Here is a 23,983-nt window from a genome sequence, read left to right on the forward strand (position 1 = left end):
ATTGGAGATGAGGATTGTTTTGCACTGATTTTTTTTATATTGACTTTCTATCCACAGCTTGTCTAGTTCTTCTGTCTTTATTTTTTCCATAGTTTATTTACTGCTAATGTAGAATGACCAATGAAATCAGGCTAGAATTTTGCTTCTTAATAGAGATGGTGAAAATGCATTTTAGATATCTATAGAAGTCTACATCCTTGTAGTGATAGTGGAAGCTCACATTCTTTTCATAATGGTTCTCTCCAGGGACAAAAAACATGACACTTTCATCAACAGCAATCTAAGAGTTACTATTTTGCTTTTAAATAAAAATTAATCGAGCTTAAAAAATTGAGACAGAGCAGTATTTGAAACCAGTAACGTTCCTTTCTCCTTGTTCAGTGCGAGATCTTTTGTTGATTCGCCTCCCTCTGCAGTGCGCAAATATGTGTATACACACACGTGCATACATACACACACGCTGTTCAGTAGGTTGGTTGAAAGCCCATTGAAGTCATAGCGTTAGTGAACTCTTAACTTTCACAAGGATTACTTCAACCTGATGTATGGTTCTGCCACTGCCCTGCTGGGCAGTCCTGTATTTCACAGAGATTTTTGCTGGGTTTTGAGAGAGCTGCTTATAGTCAATAAAAGCCTGTCTTGCTCATGCTAGAATTGGGACTTATTGCTCATAAAGTGCTCTGAAATGTACATAAAGGTGCTGGTAATAAAGCAGTAATTTAGTATCATGAATAGCAACATAATGCTGCCTCTGTTCCTGACCTCCACTCCCAAAGGCCAGGGTGCTGTGTACTACAAATTAAAATCCTGCTTCTGGAAGAGTCTCAGAAAGCTTGTTTGCAGTTAGGCTCTTTTCAGGAGGGCATGTGCCCATTCAAGATCTTCCATTAAACGTCAACCAGACAACAGGCATGCTCACAGTTAGCTTTCATGGCCCAGGAGGGTTGGGTCAGTATCTCTCGGGTCCCTCCTTTATTTGTTCTCTGACCACCAAGTTCTTGACAGAACTTGAGGGAATCTGTGTGAATGCATTCCTCAGTAGCTGATACTGATAAAGGAAACATGAGTAAAGACATCATTGACTCACGATGATAATAGTGGATACAGTAATTTGGATGCAGCTGTTAGAAGTGAAATAGTAAGGATTTGAGTGTCCCAATTTCATTTTTTTTTAACTGCAGCTAAACTTTGAGTATGTTATCAAAGAGGAAATCATTCAGTTCTATTTCATAGCCAAAATCAAAGCAATTAAAATAAAGTGTTGTACCGAGTGTTGAGGCAGGAATTAGGGTTACAGGTAAAGAATATTTTTTATGGTCATCTGTTGGATTCCTCCCCTGCCCCCTTTTACTGTTCCTCTTGTTTAGCTCCCCTCAGGTTATGCCTAAGGAATGCAGTGCTGCTGCAATCTCCAAACCAGAAATGCCTCTTTCAGTAACTAGTGTTATAAATCACACCTGATTACCTATTTGCTCGGATGAGAAATGCATCTTGCACTTTTCAGTTACGTCAATTAAGGTTATGTTTATAGGAGAAAAATATTTATAATGTCTAAAATTAAGGGTTTTTCTTCTGCTGATGTTGGCTTGCTTATTTATTTTTACATTATAGAGTAAATTAAATTTAGAAAGGCACAAACAATGTAACTAGATTGTGTAGCAAGGACGTAGAACAAAGAAAGGTGTTTAGCATGGCTTAGAGGGATACTAGGAAAGGAACTGTTTCACAATGATCTAGGATTTTCGTATCTGAATAAGATATTTGGCTCTAACCCTCTGTGGAACCTGATTAACAGGGAATAGTCTGGACCCATGGAAATAAAATCAGTAAATCCTCTATCATGTGAAACCACCTGGTTTGGTTTGTGTGGCATTGAATGCAGCGTTGCCAACTTAGCAATGGTGATGGGTCTGCTGCTTTAAGTTCAATGCTTCCACATGGATTTTTTCAGCAGAGTTGGACAGAGGAACAAGATGTGATGGAAACAGATGAATAATGAATGATTGAAATGATGTTAAGAGAGAACATTTAGGAAAAAGCAGATAGTGCTGTGAATGCCATAAATAGAGAAGATAGGGCACAGTGAGTGTTTACCAGCGTGGGACAATATTTTTCCATTACCTGTGTGCTGCTTCACATTGCACAAATGGTCATTGAGTGAACAAATTACTTTAGTGTGAAAATGAAGGTGTATTAATTTTGTATGATTTTCTGCTACTAACATATCACGTCTCATTTATTATAACAGTATATATTAAAAGTCATGGTAAAACGCAAGACCAGTAGTTTTCCAGGGGCTATAGTTTTTTTTTAGACATGGTAAAGACACCACCCCTTCCCCCCCAAAGAAAACCCATAGAGTTTTCATCAGCATTTAATTTTTCAGAGAGATACAGTGTCCTTCAAAATGCCACAGTAAAAGGTTGCTGTGGGCACAGGGATTCTAGATCGATTATATGGGTAGCCTTCTACAATTTATCATTTGAAGATAGCATCTGTGTGGATTTGAAAGAGTAAGCCAGTCAATATCGCAGGACATAGATAGAAGGAGACAAACTGGGTAAGAGTATTAGGGATAAAAATAGAACAGTGAAGCAAAAATTGTGGACGATGCTGTAAGACAAGTGCTGATGGAACCAGGTATTTAATGTAATTGCTCTTAGTATAGGAGCATAAAGAAAGAATTATTCATTTTGATACCGTAATCCATTGTTCACCCTTAGCCATTAGTAAAATCAGATAGAAGGGATTGAAAAGGTAAGGTATTAGCTGAATGAAAATGGATATAGTTGTTTCAATGTATCATATTGCTTGGCTAGTGTAGGTGAATGGAAGATTAGAGAAAAACAAATGCTACCCTCACGTCTCCCCTTCCCCTCTTCCGCCTCATATAAGCATCCACTGGTATTTCGAAGAATTTTTGGAAAGATTAAAAAATAACGATAAATAAGGAAGTGAATCTATTACAGAAATCTGGCATTCCTTTTCCAGCAGCAGTATTTATTTCATCAGTACTTACTGGGACTCAAAAGGAGTTTCTTTCATAAGTGAAATCAAAGCCAAAGCAAGCAGGGCTTTGGGAGTACGTTTATGTAATCAGTAAACGAGAGGCAAACTTTCTAGGGAACAGAGCTATTTTTGTAAGAATGAGGTGATTATATTGCTTTGTTTTCTAATGGGTTGTAATATATTTGGGAACAGTAGTAGCATAACCTTTTATTTGAGGTAGACTTAGGTAATGGTGAACTCTTACAGCCAAGCATGAAGTAGTTAGATTTAGAATGAAATCTCATGCATTAAGAGCCTTTGAAGAAGAAAAATGGGTGAAAGAGTGGTACTAAATACCAAGGGAGAGTAGTCCAGTTAGATTTATTATATATAACTGTTCCTTCTCCTGTCCCTGTAGTAATTTGCTGAGGTTTCTGTCACGGGCTCTAGCCAGGGGAAAGTGGTTAACTCCCTCTGTGTCCTGGATAGGCAAATTGTATTGCACTGATGAGCACCATTTATGTAAGGGAATAGACTTTACAGGTATTCACATTTTTGTTGATCTGTATGGATTCATTGGAGGAGCATGGTGCAGATCAGACCCTTGTCATCATACTCAGGATTTTAGCAAGGGAGTGATGGAGAATGGTGTCAAACTGCTGATTCCAAACTTTAAAGCTCACAGTTACCCAGAGATACGCTGTGCTGACAGAGTGTGACAGTATAGCTCACGATTTACGGTTTAGCTTATCAAATCATCTTTGGCGGCAAGAATTTGTCCCACAAATGCCTTGTGATGAGCCTCGGTTTTTTACCATCTTCTCCTCAACTGCTAGGAGATTCCCAAAACACCTCCTGCTTTAAGGAAAGATATATAGGATGCCTAAGGAGGTATCTCATCATTTTTTTAACACTGTTGCCTGCTGCAGGATGGAAAGAGCCAGTGGCTTTTCATGTTTTGTGTAATGTTTTGTTTCTGATGAACTGCCAAACATGATTACTGTGGTGAAGTTAAGCAATATTTTCTTTATTGGGATACATGTCGCTATACCCATGCAGGCATTTATTACATTTACAAGGATGAACCTTGGGTACCCCAACGTTTTACTTATTACATCTGTAGGAATTTTTATTTATTCCAGAATTAGCATTTGGAGTGAAGCTTTAAGAAAACTTTTATTCTGAGAAAGGTAGCATGCACAAATATGATTATTTCCTAACTTTGAATAAGTATAGGAGGTGGATGAAACAATTTATAAAGTGAACTATTGAATATTCCACCTCTAAAAAAATAATAATAAAGAACAGCTAACAGTTTTTGACCTGTTTTTAAGACAAAACTAATATGAAAGAACAAGATAATGCCATCATGGGACTTACAGCCACATGGGCTTATTTCTAATTTCACATTTTTATAAGAGAGGTTTTCAAAATGTATCATATTTGAATTGCATCCTTTTTCTGAGTTTACCCTGGGAATCTGTTTTTGAGGGCTTAGGAGTCCACGAGTGCTGGTCAGTCTTTAAGAACCACCTTTTAGAAGCATAGGAGCAGGCAATTCCATTGTGTCCCAAGTCCAGCAAGAGGGGCAGAAGACCAGCTTCACTGAACAGGGAACTTCTCATGGAGCTCAAGAGGAAAAAGAAATTGTATGATCTCTGGGAGTGAGGTCAGGCTTTACAGGAAGATTACAGAGCCATGGTGCATATATGTAGGGAGAAGACACGAAAGGCCAAAGCTCAGTTAGAGTTGGAAGCGGCCAGTGTTGTTTCAGATAACAAGAAGGGCTTTTTAAAGTATGTTAATAGCAAGAGGAAGTCTAAAGAAAACATTGGGCTGATACTTGTTGAAAATGGACATCTGACTAATAGGGATGAAGAAAAAGCAGAGGCATTCAATACGTTTTTTTGCCTCAGTCTTTAATAATATTGATAGACCTTAGGCTGCCCAGTCCCCTGAGTTGGGGGACGAGTGTGGGAACAGTGATTTTCCTTATGGGGACGCTGAAATTGTAAGGGACCAGCTGTACCAGCTGAATGTTCACAAGTCCATGGGGCCTGATGGGATTTATCCCGGTGTACTGAAGGAGCTAGCAGATATTATGGCAGGACCCCTCTCGATCGTCTACCAAAGGTCTTTGGAGTCTGGGGAGGTCCCTGCTGACTGGAAGCTAGCCAGTGTCATTCCAATCTACAAAAAGGGTGTGAGGGAAGACCCAGGGAACTACAGACCTGTTAGTTTAACCTCAGTTCCTGGAAAAATTATGGAGTAGATTATACTGGGTACTATTGAAAGGCATTATTCTTATAATGCAATCAGCAGGCACAGTCAACATGGGTTCCCGTAGGGAAAGTCCTGTTTAATTAATTTGATATCATTCTGTGATAAGGTCATCCGCCTAGTGGATGAAGGGAAGGCAGTAGAGGTAGTTTTTGTGGATTTTAATAAGACTTTTGATACTGTCCCTTGTAGTGTCCTTCTGGACAAGTTGTCCAACTGTGGGATGAGCAGGTTCATGTTGTGCTGGGTGAAGTGCTGGCTGAAGGGCAGAGCTCAAAGGGTTGTAGTGAATGGACCTATGTCTGGCTGGCAACCGGTCACCAGCGGTGTTCCTCAGGGCCAGTTCTGTGCAATATATTTATCAGTGATCTGGATGCAGGATTTGAATGCACCATTAGCAAGTTTGATGATGATAACAAACTGGGAGGTGCTGTTGATTCTCTTGAGGGGCAAGAGGCCTTGCAGAGGGACCTAGGTAGATTGGAGCACTGGGCAATTATTAATGGGATGAAATTTAACAAGTCGAAATGCTGGATTCTGCACCTAGGACGGGGTAACACCAGGCATAAACATAAATTGGGAGAGGAGTGGCTGGAGAGCAGCCTTGCAGAAAGGGATCTGGGGGTGCTGGTCAACAGCAGGCTCAACATGAGTCAGCAGTGTGCCCTGGCAGCCAAGAGGACCAACCGCATCCTGGGGTGCATCAAACGCAGCATAACCAGCTGGTCAAAAGAGGTGATTATCCTGCTGTATTCAGCATTGGTGCAGCCTCACCTTGAGTGTGGTGTGCAGTTCTGGGCCCCACAATTTAAGAAGGATGTGAAGGTCCTTGATTACGTCTGGAGGAGGGCAGCAAAGCTGGTGAAAGGGCTGGAAGGCATGTCCTATGAGGAGCAGCTAAGGACTTTGGGTTTGTCTAGTTTGGAGAAAAGGAGGCTGAGGGGTGACCTCATTGCTCTCTACAGCTTCCTAAGGGGGGGAAGTGGAAAGAGAGGTGCTCATCTCTTCTCCCTGGTATCCAGTGATAGGAGTCATGAGAATGGTTCAAAGCTGCACCAGGGGAGGTTTAGACTGGACGTTAGGAAGCATTTCTTTACCGAGAGGGTGGTCAAACACTGGAACAGGCTTCCTAGAGAGGTGGTCCATGCCCCAAGCCTGTCAGTGTTTGTGGCATTTGGACAATGCCCTTAACAACATGCTTTAACTTTTGGTCAGCCCTGAATTGGTCAGGCAGTTGGACTAGATGATCGTTGTAGGTCTCTTCCAACTGAAATATTCTATTCTACTTCTATCTTTCTCTGAGTTTAACTATTACGTGTTGCAGTGTTCTTGGCAATATTGTCAAGAATATTACTCTGACTGTAGCTAGAGAGAGCACAGATGCCTGCTGGTTCACTACGTAGTCCTATTCTCAAGGGATACAGCGATAGTTCTGTAACCCATGAAATCCCCTAGGTACTCTCAACCAAAGAGTGGACAAACTTCTCCTGTTGTATGCTTGCTTCTGCAAAGTTCTGAGAGCTAGCAACTCCTGTAGGGCCAGCACCAGTTTATTTGGGATTAACTCCATTGTAGTTGAAGTGGTTTCATTATGATAGAAGCAGTCACATCTTACTCTTTACTCTTCAGAGGGCTTAATACAGCTCAAGAGTACATACGAGTGTTCTTTGCTTTTTTTCTGATAGACAGCAGGTCATTTCCCTGAAATATGGAATTCTCTTTCTTGAAGTAGCTGCTGGTATTCCTCAGTATGTTAAAATACCTGGGGGTGACAAAGAACCTCTCAGCCATAATGTCCATGAGAAGACATAATGAGTATTCCTTAGAATCCACAAATCCCTCATAGCATGCTATCCTCAAAGACATTGATCTGCTTTGATTGAGTCCATGAGGCCAGAGCTGGAGAGCAGGGATGGGTGGCACTGACTTGGGTAAAAGTTCTCAGTCCTGCTGACCAGACAGACTCTGCAACAGAAAAGTAGCTTGCTCGTTACATTGCCTCTCGGAAAGCCGCTTAGCGGAAGAGCAAATTAAGCAGCACCTTTAACGAAAAGTATTTACGCCCACTCAGGCACACCGCTTAGTAGCCCGTTCTGCTGCTGTGCATTCTAAATACAAATATCAGTATATTTTCAAAGAATAATTAGAAAGAAAAAATTAAAAGGCTTGAATAATCCCGGATAAAGCAATCTGGATTTCAGTTAAGTTCTAAACATCATAGCGTCTGCTATTATACAAGAAGAATCTTGACTTGTTTTTGCTAGTTGCTTTGGCATGTTTGAGCAAATGACTGAGCTGCTGCCGTTAGCCAAAACCTGTTCCCCCAAATGTTTCATTCTGCGTTTTGTGATTATTTTTAATCTGGGTTCTCTAAGCTGCATTATCATATGTGAATTCTGGCTGCGTATTTTTTAAAAGAACTTATTTGCAACTGTCAGAGATACCTTATGAATAAGTTATCAACCACCCCTAAGAGCTATGGCTGCAAACATTTTAAAAAAAGTAATATTTATAAGTCTGTGAACATTTTCTATTAAAGTATTTATCAAATGAATGCAGTCATTCACTTAGGGTTAAGAAAACAGCTCCTTTCTCTTAAAAACGCTACCATGTTACTTGTGTTTTCTTTAATGCTAACATGTCAGTGGCAGCTTTCTAACTGATTTAAATGATTTTTTAGAAAAAGTTCAATTTAAATAAACTGCTTTTATCCTAAGAGATCTCAAGGCTCTTGAGGACCATCCCCCCAAACCAACCACACAGATATTTAATAATGCATCATAAATTGCCAGCATAATGATGGAAAGCACAAGGGAGAGTGGAACTGCAAATTTTCAGTTTTCCTTAGGGAGGAGCAGAATTTACTAGAATAATAAAGGAAAATCTTCTCACTTAGAGGGACACTAGATAGTCTGGACAGCAAGCTTTAAAGAATCGGGTACTGTCTTTCATGATAGGATTGTGACATTTTGAGGAATGATGAGCAAAAGGACTGTAGCTGAAATATCCTGGCCCCAAAGAGTAGGTCAGCTTATTGGAGACTCAGGTTATGAAAAGTTCTACTTTTTATTTTCATTTTTTAAGGCAAAGAATCGCAACATAAAGAGACTAATAATTTGTGTATTCTTGCAAGCATTAACAAGGATGGAGAAGAGGAGCTCATCTTGTGCCCAGGCAATATTTGAATGTCTAAGGCTGAATTTCACCAGCGCAGATTTTAGGAAGCGACCACTTTCCTGTGTGACTGCTGGGTGGACTGTTTACTGATGTAGCTGAGAAATAGGTAGCAAAGGAGTGCTGATGTTGTGATCTTCACTTGAGAATGACCAGTTGTTTTACAGATTGTGACTGGCAAAAGAATTTAAGCCTAACAATATTGAAGTAAAGAGGAGGAAGGTAACTTCCCCTGAATTTTCTTTTGGGCTTCTCAGGAATATTACACTAGTTCAGGGCTGGTCTGCACTGGCGAGTATGACTGTTCAAGTGTGATTTGCATGTGAGTGTGTGTGTTTAAGTATTTATTTATTTGTTTGTTTAACCTGATTGTTATACAGTTGTCCTCCCTAGAGGGGCAGTTAAATTGGTAGAAAGCAGATTTGGAATGCTGGTATTCTTGTACTGGTCGTAAAGGAGGTATATCAATGTAAAGCACTTTTACGCTGAGCCCAGAGGAAGAGGCTGCACGGTTTTAATGACACTCTAAAAGTCAAAGTGATAGTACATCCTGATGTTATTATATTGATAGTTATTTTATTGCTTATGGACTCCCAGGTGGTGCTCCACCAGCCCTAATTTATGAAGGCATTTGTAGCTAGGTTGTTACTTAACGACATTAGGGTAATGTTCCTCAGCCTTATTGAAAGGGAAGTTTTCCTTTGGCTTATCTGCTTTTGGTTTGGGTTGTTTCCCTGCCTCTGACTGGGCAGCAGCTCCGTCCCTCCAAGTCAGAGGCGTGGTGAGGGTTGCCTGTGTTTGCACTGCTGCCCTGCCTTGGAGGAGATGAATTGCTTTCAAGGTGTCCAAGTTAGTGAACAGTTTTCAGGCTAGCCTAAATGTTTGCAGCCAATAATTAGTCTTTTCTTACTCGGGCAACTGGGGGAAGCAGAGCTGCTGCCAGCGCACAGGGAACTGCTGACTGCTGTTGTCTAGTGCTTTATGGCTCCCTGAGGGTTGTATTGCACAATTTGAGAAACCAGCCCTATGCTAAAGGTAAAAAACCAGGTATGGGGTATGTTAGACATATGCGAAAGAGAACAGACAAGAGGGGGGAAAAAAAGAAGGCAAGCAGAGCTGAAGTCAAGTCAGTCTGGCAATGGAAAGGAGATAAGAGCAGGAGAGGACAGAATCAGGGAGAATTGGGAGAACAAAAAGTAAATATAATGAACAAGGAGCTGCTAAGTCAGTGGAGTGAAAATAGCATGTGTTCGTTTTCACATAAGCATAGGGTGACTGACATTTTAGGACCTCTCATGCTCCACTACTGTTGTGCTCCACTGTTTTGGAAACTTTGTTTATGTGATTCCATCAGCTTGTGAACATATTTTAAGGTTTGATATTATTTAAATAACAACAAAGGTTAGTTTTACATTTTTAAAAATCCAGATTATTTAGACCAGGATTTAATAGAGTTCAAGTCAAGGCACAGTATTAACTTGAATAAAAAGGGTGGAGAGGAATTTACACCTCCCCTGCCTCCCCCCACCTCCAATAATGTTTTCTAGTTGGGAGTCATGAATTAGAGATCAGAGCTTTCTGTAAAGCCTTTTTTTTTTTCCCCTGTGTTTGCTTTTCTGTCTTTGCTTCCTTACAGAGTGCTTGAAAATTAGGATTAAGTTTGGGAAAATGTGCTCCCCAACCAGAAAGCGAGTAATTGAGAGGTAGTTGCAAATGGAGTAATTGATTCTGATACTTAGCAGATTTCCAGATACATCATCTGTTGGTGCTCTGGAACACTTCATAGTTTGTTTCATTTTGGTTTGATTTGAATCTTATCATCTTCCGGTAGTTAAACTATGAAGCCCCAAACAACAGGTGATGATACTGCTAATGTTCAAATGGATTATTATTAAATATGTGCAAAGAGTGGTCTGCAATTCCAGAGGCAGAGTGTGCTTTGTTTTAAGATTGCTCACTCGTGGTTATTGCGGGACTAACAGTTTAAAATACAGTTGGTCCGTTTCATCTTTTGGGTGAAGGGAAAAAACTCCCATTGCTATTAACAGGGACTATGTCCTCTTTACAGCAGAGATTAGTTTGGTTTGATGTGACTTTTGTTGGAGGGGACAAACAGTAAAAAGATGCTCTCGTTGTGATTTGGCGTCTCATTGTCAGATATTTTGATTATTTAGCAATAGGATTCCAAGTGGGGCATGAAAAGAGTTAAGCAGTTTGTAAAGTACATTTGCAGATAAGAAAACCTCTTTCACTGGCCGTGGGTTGGACACCATTTGTATTGTCTTTCCATTCCATATCATTTTGCTTGGTTGGTTGGTATGAGATGATGAGTGCCTGCCATGCGGCAAAGAGCAAGTCAGCTGCAAAGCAGGTGGCCCCACTGAGATACTCTTCTTGTGTTTTGTCTCAGAGTACTTACAGTGTTGCTGAGTGCACTGGCACAACTAATAAAAGATAATACATGTATAATTCCCTGTAAGTTCATGAACATTCTTTAGAACTGTAAGGAGTAATGGTGATACCCCATTAGCTACGGGGTAGGTGAGTACTGTGGTAAAGCAAGCTCTGCATAGGCAATGAACCCTATTTTGCTAACTGTTAGTGAAACTCTTGAACCCAGTAAAATAGCACTGGCAACCAAACCAACCCGCCCTGTAACGTAATGGTCCTTACTGAAAAGCTGAAGCCCAGATGTCTTTGTTGCTGGCGAAGAGCTAGCTTATGTAGATGGAAGCTGGTGATATGTGAATGATCATTATGCTGTGTCAAGTCTCATTTTAAAGACCATAAGTATACCTTTTTAAAAGAAAAACAAACTACTTCACCAGTCTAGAGAGAATCATAAATCATGTATTTTTATCACCTCAAAAGACCACTAGAAGATGAGCTCTAATATTTCAAATGCGACAAGCAATCTGTACACATGAATCACAATTTGAGTTCCATTACAACTGAGCTGATATATACCACTGTGTGCTTTATGGATTTTACTCTAACAATATTAAGTAAAAACTCAAAGCTTTTTGTGATGAATACCTAACCTTTTACAAGAATCTGTAGAATTGTGGTCCAGAACAACAGCTTTAGCATTGCCCTACAGGCTTTAATAAGAAAATACTATTGCCAGTTTTGACCTCTCAATATTATTCTCTGTAAAGGAAATGCGTGTGTTAGTAGAAGGCTAATACTGCAAAGGTAAAAGAAAATGTGAAATACTGAAAGCTTTTATGGAAAATGCACCAAGAAAGATTGAGAAGAGCGTTAAATAAATGAGCAAAGTTTGAAGAGAGGGATCTTTTGTTCCTTCTGCTTCCTTTGTTAGGCCCAGTCTTTTTTTTCCTGGACTCGAGGACTTCTGCAGCAACCCTGTGTCAGTTGTGCTCAATTCCCCTATTTATAGTCAAGTCATCACTTGAAGTCCTTAGTCTCCTTTTGAGAGATTCTCCCACAGCGATATTTTCATATAGGTTGTGAATTTTCTTTTTATCTCTGGGTATTCTTGTATTTTGTGTTACAGTAATGTGGGCCTTGCTTGCAATGAATCAAGTTCCTTCACCTTTGAGACTTTTAATCCTCTTTCTTCCGTTTGGGGGTAGGAAGAGGAGTGTTGTCCAGTGAATTCAATGAGGAAGCTGGAGATGGAGGGTAGCGCAAAAGGTTAATTTTCAGGTGAATTGGTTGCTGTTTTGACATTCTCGCTTTCTTTTCAGACATCTTTTTGTTCCTTTCCCTTTTATGCTAGAAAATTATTAGATATGCAAGAACAAAAGTCCTCAAAGCTATGCTCGAAAAGCCTATTAAAAAGAGGCTGCAAGCAGAACAGTGTGAACACACGTCAACACCTGAGTGTTTCCCAAGTGGCTCTAGCACTCAGTGGTGTGATAACAAGACAAGTGGGAGGATTTTTCTTGGCTTTTATCTTCCATATATTGATGCTCCTGACTTTTTAAAATTCATTTCATCAAGTGGCACTGCAACAGAAACAACAGAAATGCGGCAACGAGCTAGTTCAAGGTGTTTGCAGTGGTATACAAAGTCTTTTGCCTCCAGGCCATCGTTTCTAATTCAGCCCAGGTTGGCAGGAATCAGAAATCACTGCCAACTGACAGCTGTTTGGTGGCCAACATGAAGTGATTTAGCTAGTTGTTCCTACTGGACAGATGTCTGTAGTATAGAAAGTGTGAGTATAGCTGGCATGTGTTTCATTTTTAGGGACTGGAAAGTGTGGGTATATCTCAACTGCAGCTACTTCAGTTTAGGGAGGTTAAACAGGATACCTGAATTTAGGCAACCAAGAACTCAGTATGCGCACAGTTAAACTCCCTCATCTTCTGGGGATAAATCCTGTTGTTATGGTACTAACCCCTTGTAGCACTTCCCTTGTGTCTTCGCAAGCACCGTGTGGTGAAGGAGAAGGGAGGCTGTAGCTTGGCCTCTACAGGTAGCTGTGCGGAGGGATGTGGTAAGAGATCACACCGTGGGGTGACCAACTCATCTGTACGCCACCGACTGAGGAAGTTCTTCAGCTGTGTTGTCAGTTAGTACCTTTCTCGAGTGTGAGCAATCAATAACAAGGAGAAAGTAATAGGGGGGGAAAATGAGTCTGATGCGTTTTTCTTTGTGCGGACATATGTAACACTAGAATTAATCTTTTGAAAACCGTGAATTACTTTATGTAAAATCTGTGCTACTAAGCAGAAAATCTCTCCTGCTGAGAAAAAAATAAAGAGGATTCTTCAGTATAATATCTGGTTTTGTGGGGAAGGAAGGGGGAAGATCTTACAGTTTACAATATCACAGAGCTTTGTGATATTTAAACAGGCAGGTAAATGATAGGTTTGATTCACTATTGTGAAAACAGTTTTGAATTTTGGATTTGCAGCAGCAGTAGCGATTGCTCAGGCAAACAGAGATAAGGGATCAGGTTGCTACCACTCCTTTTTTTTCCATTGGGATGATGTAAAGCAGGCTTAAAGTGGGCTTAGGTGATGGGCTCAATCTTCTCCTCCTGTGGGATGCGGCAGTGGCACTGAGCACTGTTCAGTAACTTCTGCGGCAGAAGCGCGTTTCAGGGACAGGGCACTGTCAGAGCACTTGGGGTGAATCTGAAGGGCTGGAATACTTGCTGATCAACTCTGCAGTTGAATCTGCTACATCGCCCTGACAAACATTGCCATGCTGTATCTGTCCAGCACATGCTCTGTAGAGTTACTACGCCTTGTTGCTTTAGCTTACCGATGAGAAAGTTAGGTTCAGTGTTGCATACTTCTGATGCTGTTTTATGTGTCTGAACAATCCGCACCAGTTTTTGTCTTTTAACATTGTCATAGGAAAAAACCCAAATGTATGTGTTACTTTTCCAGAGATAGAAAAATTTAGGATTTCATGAAGAACAGCAGAAGGAACCCATTAATATGATACAGTAGTAGCTTTATTAGCTCTATTTTAAGGAATACCTTTCTATTAAATTTGCCTTGTTCTTTAATGCTAGAGTTAAACCAGTTTGCCTTTGGAGTTGTAAGTGGAAATTATTTTCTCTTATTCTAATCCTGTGTCGTGTTATTTGCTTCACTAAGCCTGACTGTGACTTTCCTTGATTCTTCTTCCCTGCAGATATTGATGAGTGTGCTGCCAAGATGCATTATTGTCACGCCAATACTGTGTGTGTTAACCTGCCTGGGTCCTATCGTTGTGACTGCGTCATGGGATATGTCCGTGTGGATGACTTCTCCTGTACAGGTGAACTCTTGGGTATACAGCAATAGTAGTGTTACACTCTGTGTTGTGTGTATTGCTTAGCTTCTAATTAGCCCCCGTGCTATACCAAATGCCACATACTAGCTGGTCCTCTGCTGGCATAAAATTTAGGCACAAGCGAGATAGGTAAACGAGGTAGTTTTCCTATGTATGGCCCTTTGGGATTAACTTGGAAGGTGGCTCAAGAAGCCCTGTGGTGCACACGCTGAGTGCTGTTGTCAGCCAGGACGTGGTCCCTTCATGTCCCGCGGCTGGCTTGCGTGGGAGGTGCAAAGGCTGAGATCAGATCCCATGTGTAGTTAGAAGAATTACTGTTTTATTACCTGTGGTTTGAAACTGGTCAGTGGATTGAAACATGAGAAATTACCCAGGAGGAGAAGCTTTCTGGACAGAGCTGAGGCAAATATATAAAAGCAAAAGTAAAAATCTCTCAAGTCCTCAAAATACATTGTTAGATAGTTTGGAAACTGTTGTTATTAATGCTGAGAATTAATGTATCCAGGACTATGACACATGTTATTTAGAAAAGAGAACAATTAGACAATAAATCCAGTGATTCTTTTTTAATACCTGTCAGCAAAATGAGTGCTAAAACTTTTTAGCGGAAAGTAGGTAGGTCTCATTTCCATCTAGAGGTTTTTAAGCAACCTTCCCCGGTAATCTCGGGGAAACAAGTGAGAAGCTGCTGAAATGCTCGGTCCAACTATACCTAACTGGATAACATCTTTCAATCACAACCCTCCAGAAAGGCTGATCTGAGGGTTATTTTGATGGTGCACCTGTCTGGCAAAGGAGAAAAATATCAGGAGATGTATTGAAATGGAAATAAGTCAGCTTGACACAATACCACGTTTAGAATTGTGTTGGGTAAGCTATGTTCTCAAGTGGAAAGATGGCACAGGGGTATTCAATATGAGAATGATTTCCAGCCTGGAATAATTATGTTGTGATGCACATGTTATCCTTAGGGAAGGTCATAGGAAACGTTGACTTTCGTGATGACAGCATGTCTTGTAGCTAAGATTATGTAGTTTACAAAAACTGTAGGAAACTCCTGCCCACCTCTTGAGAGAGGCTGATACTAAATAGCTGTCAGGAAACTGATTTTTGTCTTGCACAGAGAGTCATTATTTCCATATAATCGGTGTCCTTCGAGTAAACTTTTGAGTTTTTCTTGATCTTTTACAATCTGCCATGTCAGAAAAGTTTCAGACCTTAAATTTTGTTCTAAATGTGTGTGCTGTGTGAGGGTAGCGGCCTTCAGAGTGATGGGGAAAGTGGTTTTGATAACCTGACGCTTTCTTTTCTTATATGCACTACTAATTTCCTGATGTTCCTTTCCTTCCAGCAAGGCACTATCATTAGGCATGCAAATGGTTTAGAAGGCAGAGAATTTGTGATTACAGAAAAAGTGTTCAGTAGTAAGACAGGTTGCTTGACAGTATTGAGTGAACATTCATTTAAAGTGCATGCACAAAAAAAATCCTGAACCAGTATAAGAATGAAGTAATACAATGAATGAGATAACTATTTCTTGCAGGTTTATTATCTTGCTAAAATGACTTCTTTTTTGACATCACAGTTAAAAAGCACAGAAAGTATGTAATATAAATGAGAAGAAGCTTGGTTCATTGCCTGTTGTATCTAGAAATAATTGTATGTTGTAATAATAAATGTAGTAAAAGTAAGTGTTGTACAACAGAAGCACCGATCAAGGTTTTGTATCTTGCATTATGGTTATACAGACTTTTCCTCTCATGATACTTAAAAAAATAAATAACAATAATAAAAAATCAGGCAGCAAATACTTAACTAGTTCCCCCTTAAGCTGGCACCAGTGTATAGCAGGCACAAACAAAATAGATTGTAGCTATTACTCAGTTTTTAAAAATTCATTCCTCTTTATTCAAAGAAAATAAATGAGAAATTATCTTGTTACTGAACCATGCGTCTGGGGACAAATCTGAAAGCCTGAGATGGGTTGGCATTCTCGTTACAACTGAATTTTGTGTACGTGGGGTCAAGCTCTAATGGGTTCAAGATAAGGATTAACAAGTTTCAAATGTGTGCTTAAGGCACGTGCACGGCATTGCATGTGTTATACACTGTTGACCTAAAAGCAGAATTATTCCACAGAGCAGGAGGTATCGTGTTTTGGGAAGTCTGAGTCTCATTCATCGAGGTACAAAGTCATCATCTGCTGTGGAGCAGATTCTGTGTGTGGCTGGGCAGGCCTGTGCTGGGTGGCCTTGGTGGCTGGCCCCTGTGCTCCGGCGGCTTTCAAAAGGTGGAAAGCAGTAATATGTGGAAGCTGTAAGTCCAAAAAAATTTTTGAGCTGAATGTAATATTTCAATTTTATATTCAGGGGTTTATCTTTATAAAAAGAAATGAAGTGAATGTTGAAATGCTAGGTCAAATTTGAATTGAGCAAAATTTAAATGAATTTGGATATTGCTGAATTTTAAATATGCAGCTTCCAGTGTGTTTTCTTATAATTCTGCATCTTTCTCGGATTAAACTAATTTGTACTCTTTTGGTATTGATGAAACTTTTTTCCACAAAACAATTTTTGAGTAATATTTCCCATTTCTGATCATGAGAACTGTGGAGAAGGACCTTCCGGTGGTTATCAGTAAGAAGCTGCTGTGTTGGAAGCTGTGCTGATTGCATAGAAAATGCAGTCACAGAGACAGAGTGACTGAAATAATATTCTGTATGAAGCCTACAGTTATATTAAATTCTGAACTATGATTCACAATTAAGTGGTGACTATTTTAATAAATAATCAATATTCAGTCTCACATAAGCAAAAGACCTGGTGTGTTGAGGTTTGTCCCATGGGATTTTGTGACAGGTTACTCAGCCTAGCAATAACTTTAACCTACGTTCACCACGAAAGGTACCTTAGTGTTTTTCTGCTCACCGATTCCTGAAGCTTTGGGCTCTGAATGTTAATTAAGTTGTTGAGTGAAAGACAGTTTTATTAAGAAAAGTTACCCTTGAATAGGAAGCTTCTTCCAGTCTCTTCCTGTGGCACTGACAGGTTGTTTATCTGTTATCAGGTAAATCACAGTCTTGCCCATTCTGAAAACGGCAGCAAGATTTGCTGCTCCAGCTGCTCTCATTTACTGGAATCTACTGATTTAAAGAATTTATTGACCTCCACAGGTTTTTACCCTGCTTTCTTGTTGAAAAATTAGTTTTCTTGGGTTTCTTTCTTCTAACATACCAGTTTGGGAGTTTGTTTCGAAAGTGCATTATTTAATTTCATGCTTTTTGAAGCATTATAAATTACATAATAAAAATCTCATCATTTTATTTTTGATGGGCTGCATCTGTTCTCTAGTGTGATTTTGAAAAAGCATGTATATGTCTGATTTTCTGTAGTTTGAAACTACAATATATAGTTTCTGTGTCCGGCCACCATTCAATCAAGTCAACAAATGCTGTTTCATCTTAATAGGCTATAAGTTATCTCTAATAACTAGCTATATGATACTGTTACGATGAGGTAACAGTGTAGGTGGGTCTCATCTGTTTTTGCATGGTACTGGCATTTTCTCTGAAGACAATCATGATAAAGATTCCTGGCTTTGAACATCTATGATAACCACTGAAAAAAATATACCCTCAATTTGCAACGTTTTCCTTGGGGCTGCATAAGACACTGAAAGCCTCCTAAAATCCTGCAGTCATTCAAAGAGTAAGTTGTCTCATTTTGTGCAGTTACTACTGGGCTTGGATGCTCTCTTTTGGGTTTTTTCTTTTTTTTTTATTTCCCCACAAATATTCACTAATTATGCACTAAAGCTTAAAAAAGACATTTACAAATGAGAGTGCCAAGAGATTGTTATGTCTCTATTTGCATGTATTACTCACGACCCTTTTGCAAAATGAAGGAACCTCCTTTGGACTTGAGAATGACTCGGCCCATTTTGCTCCAGGGGCATCTTTTCAAGAAATAGTATGGAAAGTTATCTGGCCCCCCCAACACATGTCAGCAGCACGTTCTCCCAAAATGTGGTGCAACCTATATGCAAACAACCCCCTCTTTATACACCAAGCTCTGCTGACAGATGATGTTCTTCTGTGAAAGAAATCCACCTCCAGATTTTACTGTGGAGTTGTGCAGTTCTGCATGATGTTTGAATACTGGACTGTGCTTTTAACCCTTCGTCAGTCCTCATTTTGTGTGCTAATGTTCACAGAACTTTTTACCTTTGGCTTCTCTAAGCAACGAGTCACTAAAATAATTATATGTTACTTGCAAAAAGCAAGCCTTATCTACTGCAGAAACGGGAAGTATTTTCAAAATACATCATTCAGTATTTTAATTCTGTGGAAAAATTGATGCTGTATAGAAATATATTGTTTAGATGAAGTCTTAGAATTTAAATGTAAGTCTGTAGTTTATGTGCTAATTTGATTTACAGTATGGGTAGAAAAGAAGAAGTAGTAAGAAAACCCAATGATTTTGACAGGTTATCCCGTAAGGCCCTTCACGTCTATCCTATGTCGTTTCCGGAGTAGCATTCAGTTTTGAGTCTAACGCACCTTTCAGAACAAGCCCTTCTGCAGCATGTTATTGGAAAAGTTGTGCCTAAAGGATAGAAAAACATAGAGTTCTGAGAAATCTCAATTTCAAGGGAAAAAAACCAGCAGCCCCCTTCTCCTGCTCTTCTGTTCTTCCCCTCCCCTATCTGTGAAAGGCAACACAACTGCAGAAATTTCCTGCTGTGGTTAGAACAAACGTTGTTCAAATTGTTTGCTATCACTAAAATTGCTGCCTTTAGATTTTTATTGCTGGAGTTTACCTGTCAGGTTCAAGGTGGTGTAGTTGACCCCATAATAATACTAATAATGCAGTAAGTTTCACGACGGTGAAGTGGCAATCTCAAAGGACAGGTTACGGGCTTCCCATCCAGAACCACTGTACGTGTTTGAAAAAGGCCTGAACAGAAGCTTTTAGGCAGCCAATTGATAATACAGTCACTCTTTGAAAGACAGTGCTATTTCTGCAATCTGATCTACTGACCCTGTTTTCCCCCTTTTCCTTTTCAGTGAACTAAATTAGCATTCAAGAAAGAAACATTAATATTTTTGGTCTGGCACTTGAACTTTCAAAGTACTGTGCAGGGTCTTGGATGCTCACAGAGGTCAGTAAACAAATGTTACCACTGTTCGTATGATGGCCTGGAGCTGGTGAATCGCTGGACGTGTCTGCTAGCTGAAAACCCGAGGCTGGGTCAGTAAGCAGTGAAGGTGGGTCTGGGGGGGTACAGTTTTCAGGTATATTTTAAGGAAGAGCCCTCTTTAGATCTTGCTGTTCTAAAGGAAGTCGTTAGTGAATATCCTGCCTAGCACTACATAAATTTTAAGGAAATGTTATGAAAATATTAATTGGGTTGGAGCCATAGCTGTGTGTCACCATTTATAGATTAGGTAGCAGATGTTCAGCACAATGGGTATGACTGGGGATAAACACCGCAAGCAGATCTGGACCCTCCTGATTTTACTTGGCACTAATATATCGATGTACCCTTCTCTGAAGCATTCCCTGCTTTGGGGTCCACTCTGTGCTCTAGACGCTGAGGACGGCCCATTGTCCCTCTATGAGCTGCATCGATTTGTGTGCTGGTCTTCTCACTGCGCTGTATCTTCAGGGCAACACTCGGGCATTTCCAAAGGCATTTGGAACTTGCTCTTAAGCCAACCTGAATTGGCAACACTATGCTTGTATTAACTCAGCAGGCACAAAATACTGGTGCTGGTGTCTCTGTTCCCGAGATTCTTGTGTGTCAGGTGCTAAAAAGGCAGGATGGGACTTAGCTCCTAGTGCTCAGTAGCACCCTTTTGTTTGAACTGCAGTCAATAGCATCTCTGTTCCCAGAACTGTGAAGGGAAATGTTGTTTAGTTCCAGGTGCCTTGAAATGCAGAAACATTTGTTTCAAGTCCCTCAGTGGCCAAGTTCAGCAGCAGGTAATCTATGCACCAGTGGGTATTGCCTGCATCAGAGAGCATTTCTTTGCTCTGCAGGACAAGTCAACAGACGACTAGGGTAGTATTGAGTCAATCCAGCAAAACAAAAACAGAGCGACTCCACGTCAGATGACTGATATGCAGGTCTTGACTCAAAACCCATTAACTCAATAGAAAGCTTTCAGTCGTATTCATTTTGGCTTTAGGTAAGTCCCATAGAGAGATAACTAGTGCACTCTTGCCATAGGGAAGCTCTGTTTATAATACTACTGTAAGGGAGGAATCTTTTGTATTGTCAGAGACTGCTGTAGTCACATGGATAAAGTAGCTTCTCAGTGCATCCCTAGAAGGCTGATAAGTATTTAATTGCTGTTTTGGAAAAGGGGAAGCTAAGGCACAGGGAAGTGGAGCATCTTGCCCAGATTCATGCCGAGACAGTGGCAACGTTGGAGAGTCTGGTAAACAGAGTCAGAAAAATTAGACGTGGGAAAAACACAGACTTATACCAACAAGGTTTCAGTGAACAGTGAGGTTTATTTTTATAGGTATTGATATATTCACAAGAAACAATAGCAGTTCATTGAAGCACAGTGTGCGTGGGCCCTGAGTAACCACGTGACCTTCATGTTATAAATCTTCTCCTTCCTCTTTCCATGTGGTTTTGTAACATCTTTTGTTACTTTGGAGTTGAATTATTCCCCAGTCCTCTAATTTTAAATGCCATGTTACATTCTTTTGTTCCTGAATTCACCTTCATTTACTGGATTTAACTGCAACATTTTTTACATTCCTTCCTTTAAAAAAATGCTGTTGGGAAACTGCATATTATTTGCTCCTAAGTGCTTTCAATCTGAGGAAAAAATGTACTAAAAATGTAATATTTATAGTGATTTAAATTCCTCACTAGTAAATAGTTTAATTAAACTTCTTTGTGCTTTCCTGTGCTCTAGGCATGGAAGTGTTGCTAATTTGTTCAGAGTAGTTGGTAATCCTTTCAAGTCCTTTTGACACATTGATTTTCTGTAACTTTATTAATACTAAAATTAATTAAACAGCTGACCGCAAATCATGCTGATAGTTGTATTTCTTGACTCTAGGCATAATTAGCATTTTCACACGATTTCTTAGCTGCAGCCTTTTATGCTGGTGTATATGCTATCACAAAAATGTAGTATTTCAAATCGTTTTGCATATGCATGTTCATCCTTATGCATAAACTGAAGCATTAAGCTCATGCTTAAAAGTAATAATGTTGATTTAATACTCATTCAAGACCCATAAATGAAGCTGTCTGTCTAAAGAACAAGCAAGGGCAAGCCTTTCTATGTCACCTGGTCAGCATTTGTCCTGAGCAATCTTATGGCAGGATTTCTCCTGGATACAGTAGGACTAAATCCATTTATATGGCCCATGAATTCTTCATCTCTTTCCAAAATCTAGCAATTACTACAAACAGTCCATGAGGTGAGAGATGGAATGAGAGCCACCATGCTAATTTCTTTGTGGGAACATGCTATCTTGAAAACACGCAGTGGCTGCAGGATTGATGTCAGTGGCTGGAAACAAAAAGCTCTCATGTTTTAGTCATCGGCTTCCACAGTAAGCGTTAATGCCTTCAGGAGTGTAACTTGCTTTTGGGGAAGAGTTTATTCAGTCAAGTTCTGGTCTTTCTGGAGCTCTGACAGCCAGAGTTTGTCGTCATCTCTGTCCAAACAAGCAAAAAATTCCCCCATGCTGTATTCTGTTTCTAGAAACCATTTTTAAGAAACTCTTTGTTCTTCAGACGGAGAATTGAACTCTCCTACTAAATCATGGAAGTAACTGAATCATAGAGAAGGGCATCTGGTTCACCACTCCTCCTCAAGGCAGGATCCATGGACCCTGAAACATCCTTTGTCTTATCTGTTCTTAAAAAAACCCAAACAGGAAATTCCTTAATACCCTTTTTGTCCATCCCCACCCCCCAATACTTAGGTAGCCATTTAGAAAGGTTTGCTTAATGGCTGCCTTTAATCTCCCTTGCCACAATTTAAGCCTATCGCCTCTTGTTATATTCTCAGTGAACACAGACAATGCTTTGACCTTTCTATTTGCAGTCGTTTTTAATATTTAAAAATCTCTTTTAGTGAATATGCTTTATTCTTCTCATCTGTAACCTAAAAGCCTATTTTTAGGTTTATGGCTGAACAGTACAAAAATATTTTAAAGGAGTTTTCATCATAACCTGATGTTTTCCCTTCAGAAAATTCTGGGCTTGTGACCCCAAACTTTTGGTATCTCACAAAAGTGTTCTTTGCCTTCAGCTGCAAGGTTCTTGGTGTGTGTCAAGGAAGATGCTCTAAAGAATGATTCCAGGTAGAGGTGCAGTGTGCATGGGTTTGGCAAGCGAGACAGACAGATGTGGCCTAAACATATTGATTCTCAGAGTCCTGGGTTGTGCACCTCAAATACTGTGTCCAGTTTTGGGCCCCTCAGTACAAGAGAGACATTGAGGTGCTGGAGCGTGTCCAGAGAAGGGCAGCAAAGCTGGTGCAGGGTCTGGAGCACAGGCCTTACGAGGAGCGCCTGAGGGAACTGGGAGTGTTTAGCCTGGAGAAGAGGAAGGTCAGGGGAGACCTTATCGCTCTCTACAACTACCTGAAAGGAGGTTGTAGTGAGGTGGGTGTTGGTCTCTTCTCCCAAGTAGTTAGTGACAGGATGAGAGGAAATGGGCTCAAACTGCACCAGGGGAGGTTTAGGTTGGATATTAGGAAAAATTTCTTCACTGAAAGAGTGGTCAAGCATTGGAACAGGCTGCCCAGAGAGGTGGTGGAGTCTCCATCCCTTGAAGTGTTCAAAAAAACAGGTAGATGAGGCACTTTGGGACATGGTTTAGTGGGCATGGTGGTGTTGGGTTGATGGTTGGACTGATGATCTTAGAGATCCTTTCCAACCTTAATGATTCCTAGTTTTTACTTTCATGAAAAAATAATCCATCCACCAAGCCAGGAAACATGAAATTACTACTCTACCCTTAACTGGTTTAGTGGTGGATGTGGTAATGTTAGGTTAATGGTTGGACTGGATGATCTTAAAGGTCTTTTCCAACCTAAACGATTCTATGATTCTATAATGTCTGCTGCCAAAGGCTGATTAGCCAGGCACAATGCTGACCATGCTGGATAGGAATTCTCTATTTTCCCTGCTATATCCTCTTTTTCTGTACAAACACATTGTTCAGCTAGACAAAGAAGAAATGTCAGATGGGTGACTAATGGCCAGATACAGACTCTCTATAGTGTTTGCTTTTGGTGCTTGAATAGGTTGTATGGGTTGTCTGATTTCAGTAGTAATGAGCACATTACTGTTGGAAAATACTAGGAAAAAAGGCTCAAATGCTCCTCCAACATGCATGTGTATATCTTGCAGTGTGTAGTATGTGGAGTCTGCTGTGACCAAAATCTGTCCAGTGTATGGCACATACATATGCATTTCTTCCAAAGAAATCCAGTAACAGAGGAAGAGGCGCCCATTTGCATTCCTACCACTTCGATTTAAGGAACGGTGGAAATGATCAGGGATGCAATCACTGGACCTCTAGAAAGGCCAGGAACTTGCAGTTTATTAACTTGGATTTGACAAGTCTGCAACTTGGGGATTTCCTCAAGAAAGGCAGTGTTTCATGGTGGATGAGACTAGTCTGCCGAGGAACAACTGGCATATCTGTGAAATGTGCAGCACTTTGCTGCTCTGCGGTTCTGTCTTTGTATTTGCTGCTTGGATTTAAGATTTCCTGAGTAATGCCTTTATTTCTGAAACAAAGG

The 23,983-nt window shown here is 40.2% G+C and overlaps 1 protein-coding gene across 1 annotated transcript in view; it reads left to right on the plus strand.

Moving 5' to 3' along the window:
• Positions 1-23,983, plus strand: part of NELL1 (neural EGFL like 1) — a 300,108-nt gene that overhangs the window by 133,938 nt on the left and 142,187 nt on the right. Inside the window, exon 13 of the mRNA XM_075712408.1 lies at positions 14,056-14,181. Coding sequence (XP_075568523.1) covers positions 14,056-14,181 — 126 coding nt within the window. The remainder of the gene's footprint in view (positions 1-14,055; positions 14,182-23,983) is intronic.

The sequence above is a fragment of the Pelecanus crispus genome, chromosome 6 (genome assembly GCF_030463565.1).
Source record: "Pelecanus crispus isolate bPelCri1 chromosome 6, bPelCri1.pri, whole genome shotgun sequence".
In the NCBI taxonomy this organism is placed as follows: Eukaryota; Metazoa; Chordata; class Aves; order Pelecaniformes; family Pelecanidae; genus Pelecanus; species Pelecanus crispus.